The sequence below is a fragment of the Capra hircus genome, chromosome 2, assembly GCF_001704415.2.
Source record: "Capra hircus breed San Clemente chromosome 2, ASM170441v1, whole genome shotgun sequence".
In the NCBI taxonomy this organism is placed as follows: domain Eukaryota; kingdom Metazoa; phylum Chordata; class Mammalia; order Artiodactyla; family Bovidae; genus Capra; species Capra hircus.
This window is the reverse complement of record NC_030809.1, coordinates 117,034,029-117,039,868: the sequence shown is the minus strand read 5'-3', so window position 1 is coordinate 117,039,868 and position 5,840 is coordinate 117,034,029. Positions and strand designations below refer to the sequence as shown.

The 5,840-nt window shown below is 42.1% G+C and overlaps 1 protein-coding gene across 1 annotated transcript; it reads left to right on the top strand.

Annotated features, from left to right (window-relative positions):
• On the top strand, positions 1,347 to 4,477 carry LOC102184291 (tetratricopeptide repeat protein 30A). Its single transcript, XM_013968647.2, has one exon. The coding sequence runs from the start codon at positions 1,709 to 1,711 to the stop codon at positions 3,701 to 3,703; it is 1,995 nt and encodes a 664-aa protein (XP_013824101.2). The 5' UTR covers positions 1,347 to 1,708; the 3' UTR covers positions 3,704 to 4,477.

The window sequence follows — 5,840 nt, the reverse complement described above, 5'->3', positions numbered from 1 at the left end:
CGAAAAGGCTGTAACCAGAAATTGAGTTTAAAGAAGACTCAGAGTACAGTTATAGTGGACCTTATCCATTGCTTTCTCTGGGGATCTTAGGTGGGCCAGAATGCTATTCAACCCATCTGAAATGGGTACAGTTTGTCCTTTTCTCAGTATCATTAAGTGGAAGGTTTCTTGCCTGGTCCCACCCAGAAGAACAGAAATCTTGTCAATTTCTCAGCAAGGAAAGCCGAAAGAGCACAGAAATTCAATTGCTTTAGGATATAAGCAATGTCTCCTGCCAGCTGTACTAGGTGACTAGGAACTATACCACCCCCATTAGTTTCTTTCTAACACCTGCTCACAGCTACAATTCAGATATGGAAGTTCAAATGTCTATTGCACACACCAACTTGATTGGTTGTTTTAATGGAAGGAAAAAAGACACTACTTTTCCAGCACACAATGTGGCACCAAACACAGGGCCTTTATAAACTCATCTATAGGAAATATATGGAATAAGTTACAAATAGTCACTATTTCCTACTGAAACTAGCTGCTGAATATCATGGCAACACTGCTGTGTGCTCTTAACCAAATTCTTTGCTCAAAAAAAATTTTTTTTTTGCTGTGTGGTCTTGAGAAAATTCTTTACAACTTTCTAGTACACAGATTCTGTACCATGTAATAAAGAGAAGACATGTGGTGATTAAGATTAGAAATAAGGTACATCAATTGTCTGAGGGCAATACAGTATGGTTAGTGGTGGCACTGGAATTTATACACAGAAAAGATGTTATGGGCAGCAAAAGGACTTGATTGACTCTTTAAGTATACAGGAAAGACATGATTTTATTTGTACACTGTTTACTTTGGTACTGGATAGACCAACGTAGATCATGATCAATGGAGACGTAGGGGGATTGAGGAAGATTGGTTTCTTACATGTAGTGAAAGTTGGGGAGCCAGACCAATAGATATGACCAAGATTAAACACTAACATCTACTCAGTAATAACTGTTCTTTGTGGAGGGCGGAGGGAACACCTGGATCTAAAATTGAACGTCTTCCAATACCAGATAATATTCAAAAAACCATTGCCCATCGTTAACTTGCGGAAACGACAAAAATAAGAATTATTATCTACTGCATATTACTTAGAAAGTGTGCCAAGGCAGCTTAAAAAGAGAAGCTACTCTAATTCCAAAAGAATTCCGAAGAGATAGTCCACCTTTTCTTCTCATTAAATTATAAAAACTAACCGTGAAACGACACGATGAGTATATATTGCAAAGTGTATAAGGCTAAAAACGTAAGGGGCTTCAGATCGCAAACCTTTCTTCCCCCAGCCAGAGACAGGTGACACAAAAGCCGGCCAGCAACTTTAATCAACAACACTAATGGAAGGCAAGAGGGTCCGTCCTGCAGAGACTACGCCTCCCAGCATGCAGCGCTGCACGTCCCGACGCCAGCGCGATCGGACCAGTGCCTGCCGGGAAGTAGAGTTTCCGTTTCGGAACTGCCTCGAGGCCTTTGATGTATCGTGCGTGACTCACCACCTCCGCAGCCCGGAGTTCTCGGGGACTAATACAGTAGTTTAAAAATTCACTTCAGTGATTCTTTTATATTCCTTACGCAGTTTTCCCGTTGCCAAGTAATATCCGGACAAAACAGTTTTCCGTTTCCGGTTGGCATGTTGCCTTGGTAACTGGGATGCACAGCCGCGGAGGCAGTTATGGCGGGGCTGGGCGGTGAGCCCATCCCCGACGGGGAGTTCACCGCGGTTGTGTACCGGCTCATCCGGGATGCCCGGTACTCCGAGGCCGTGCAGCTGCTGGGCGGAGAGCTCCAGCGGAGCCCGAGAAGCCGCGCTGGGCTGTCGCTGCTGGGCTACTGCTACTACCGCCTACAGGAGTTCGCGCTGGCTGCCGAGTGCTATGAGCAACTGCGCCAACTGCACCCGGAGCTGGAGCAGTACCGCCTGTACCAGGCGCAGGCCCTGTACAAGGCCTGCCTCTACCCAGAGGCCACCCGCGTGTCCTTTCTCCTCCTGGACAACCCCGCCTACCACAACCGGGTCCTCCGTCTCCAAGCCGCGATCAAATACAGCGAGGGCGACCTGCCTGGGGCAAGGAGCCTGGTGGAGCAGCTACTGAGTGAAGGAGGAGAAGACAGCGGGGGCGAGAACGAGCTGGATGGCCAGGTCAATCTGGGTTGTTTGCTCTACAAGGAGGGACATTATGAAGCCGCTTGTTCCAAGTTCTCTGCGGCCCTGCAGGCTTCAGGCTACCGGCCTGATCTTTCCTACAATCTGGCTTTGGCCTATTTCAGCAGCCGACAGTATGCATCCGCCCTAAAGCATATCGTGGAAATTATTGAACATGGTATCCGCCAGCACCCAGAGCTGGGTGTGGGCATGACCACTGAAGGCATTGATGTTCGAAGTGTTGGCAACACCTTAGTCCTTCACCAGACTGCTCTGGTGGAAGCCTTCAACCTCAAGGCTGCCATAGAATACCAACTGAGAAACTATGAGGCGGCCCAGGAAACCCTCACTGACATGCCACCAAGGGCAGAGGAGGAGTTAGACCCCGTGACCCTGCACAATCAGGCGCTAATGAACATGGATGCCAGGCCCACAGAAGGGTTTGAAAAACTACAGTTTTTGCTCCAGCAGATCCCCTTTCCTCCAGAGACCTTTGGCAACCTGTTGCTGCTCTACTGTAAATATGAGTATTTTGACCTGGCAGCAGATGTCCTGGCAGAGAATGCCCATTTGACTTACAAGTTCCTCACACCTTATCTCTATGACTTCTTGGATGCCATGATCACTTGCCAGACAGCTCCTGAGGAGGCTTTCGTTAAGCTTGATGGCCTAGCAGGGATGCTGACTGAACAGCTCAGGAGACTCACCAAACAAGTGCAGGAAGCAAGACACAATAAAGATGATGAAGCTATCAAAAAGGCAGAGAATGAATATGATGAAACCCTTGAGAAGTACATTCCTGTGTTGATGGCCCAGGCCAAAATCTATTGGAACCTTGAAAATTACCCAATGGTAGAAAAGATCTTCCGCAAATCTGTGGAATTCTGTAATGACCACGATGTGTGGAAGCTGAATGTGGCTCATGTTCTGTTCATGCAGGAAAACAAATACAAAGAAGCCATAGGTTTTTATGAACCCATAGTCAAGAAGCATTATGACAACATCCTGAAAGTCAGTGCTATTGTGCTGGCCAACCTGTGTGTTTCATATATTATGACAAGTCAAAATGAAGAAGCTGAGGAGTTGATGAGGAAGATTGAAAAAGAGGAAGAGCAGCTCTCCTATGATGACCCAGATAAGAAAATCTACCATTTCTGCATTGTGAATTTGGTGATAGGGACACTTTATTGTGCCAAAGGAAATTATGACTTTGGTATTTCCCGGGTTATCAAAAGCTTGGAACCTTATAATAAAAAACTAGGAACTGATACGTGGTATTATGCCAAAAGATGCTTCCTGTCATTATTAGAAAACATGTCAAAACATATGATTGTACTTCGTGACAGTGTCATTCAAGAATGTGTTCAGTTTCTAGAACACTGCGAACTTTATGGGAGGAACATACCTGCTGTTATTGAGCAACCCCTGGAAGACGAAAGAATGCATACTGGAAAGAATACAGTCACATATGAATCCAGAGAGCTAAAAGCTTTGATTTATGAGATTATAGACTGGAATATGTAGTAATGTCTAATGATGGCTTTTATCAAAATGGCTCTGTTAACTTTATATATTTGCAACTCTTTTATCTTTGTTCTTTGGTGTTTTCACATTTGTTGTACATTGAAATTTGTACACTTGAAAATTATAATGAAAATAATTTAGATGTATCTTTTGAGAAACATCACAAAAGGATTATAATAAAAAGAACTTGAACCTTAGAAAGATTTATGAAAAATTCAAAAGTGAATGGGGAAATGTGTCTAATAGTATTTGTAATGCCTACATCTCCTCTCCTTTGTATCTTTTGTGTTTTGCTCTGCTCTGAAAATATCCTGCACGAGAAGATTATATCCTCCAGGGACCAAGCACTGTCAAGTCCAGAACTCAGTTAATGTGTAGGACATCTGGAGATTAATAATAATCTCAAAGATTTCATGTTATACTCCCAACAATTTATCTTTGAGTAACATTAATTTGTAATGCATATGTTTTGCATAGATTTTAGTATGTCTTGGCAGAATTTTCCAATACAATTGTAATGCTTTCTTTTTTTTTTTTGTAATGCTTTCTTTAACAAAAATTCTTTATATCCCAATTTTTTTTTTTAACCTGCAAGATTTAGTAGGAAATTATACCATAACAAAACTATGGTGCTGTGGTGTGGAGACAATAAACAACTGATAAATTTTCATGGTTTTCTTTTGTCTATTTGTTAATAATTTGAATATATGATGTTACTCTTTTCTTTAACTGATTAATAACACTTATTAATAAAGTTCTAAGATACCCTTAAAACTTGGTTCTTAATTCTTGTTTCTACTTAGGACACATTAATACTGGACTTTGTTTTTATGTTGTAACCTCTTGGAAAAAGAAAAATATTCTACAAAAAAAATATTCTATTCCAGTCACCCCATCAAAGTCTTCTACTCATACCATAAAATGTTATCAATGATTCTGAAACCTTATGCCATTTAATACAAGCTACAAGAGCTTTATTATTTGTTTCCTCCACCCCTTATACCTTTGTTCTTCATAAAAGTGACTGGCATGGCCACTTAACCTGGTTTAGAAAAAGTCAACAACATTAGGTTGAACCATATGAAATTGCTGATTTTAAAAGTTTTCAGCCTACAAAAACAGCAGTTCCCATGGTTCAACCTAATAGCTTTCAATGAACAGTAGGAATTCCTACTATAATAATTTTTTTTTTAATCTTTAGGGAGGAAAAAACTAATGGTACCCAGATGAAGCATGCTGAGAATAATTGTGTAGCATGACAACTTTGGGTACTGAAATTCTATATCTGTCTGAGAATTTGGCTCATTGTGAATTCTGCATGGGCTTGAAATAATGTCATATTTAGTCTGTTATCGGAGAAGGCGATGGCACCCCACTCCAGTACTCTTGCCTGGAAAATCCCATGGATGGAGGAGCCTGGTAGGCTGCAGTCCATGGGGTTGTGAAGAGTTGGACACTACTGAGCAACTTCCCTTTCACTTTTCACTTTCATGCACTGGAGAAGGAAATGGCAACCCACTCCAGTGTTCTTGTCCGGAGATTCCCAGGGACAGGGGAGCCTGGTGGGCTGCCATCTCTGGGGTCACACAGAGTCGGACACGACTGAAGCAACTTAGCAGCAGTCTGTTATCTGAGCTAGTACCATTTATCCAGCTGATGGTTATGGCCCCATATTTGGAATGAAATTCTGAAGGGATTATTAAATGAGTTTATATGTTGTACACTGTAGAAAATTTTCCATTTCCTTATGAAGTATAGATAACATGCAGTCTCCTTGCTCAAGGAAGTGACTCCTTTCCAAACCTACTAGTTCCAAATAAATTTCTGGAGCATGTTAAGAACACGTTTTGCAGTTTCAGTTTTCCTGTTGGCATGTTAACTTGGACAAACGATGTGCATACCTGCTGTTACTGAACTACTGCTGAAAGAAGAATGTGAATATTGGAAAGAATACAGTCACATATGAATCCAGACAGTTAGAAGCTGTGATTCAAGAGATTACGGCTCCCCGGTGGAAAATGCTTTAAGAGATGGGAATACCAGACCACCTGACCTGCCTCCTGAGAAACCTGTATGCAGGTCAAGAAGCAACAGTTAGAACCGGACGTGGGACAATGGACTGGTTCAAAATTGGGAA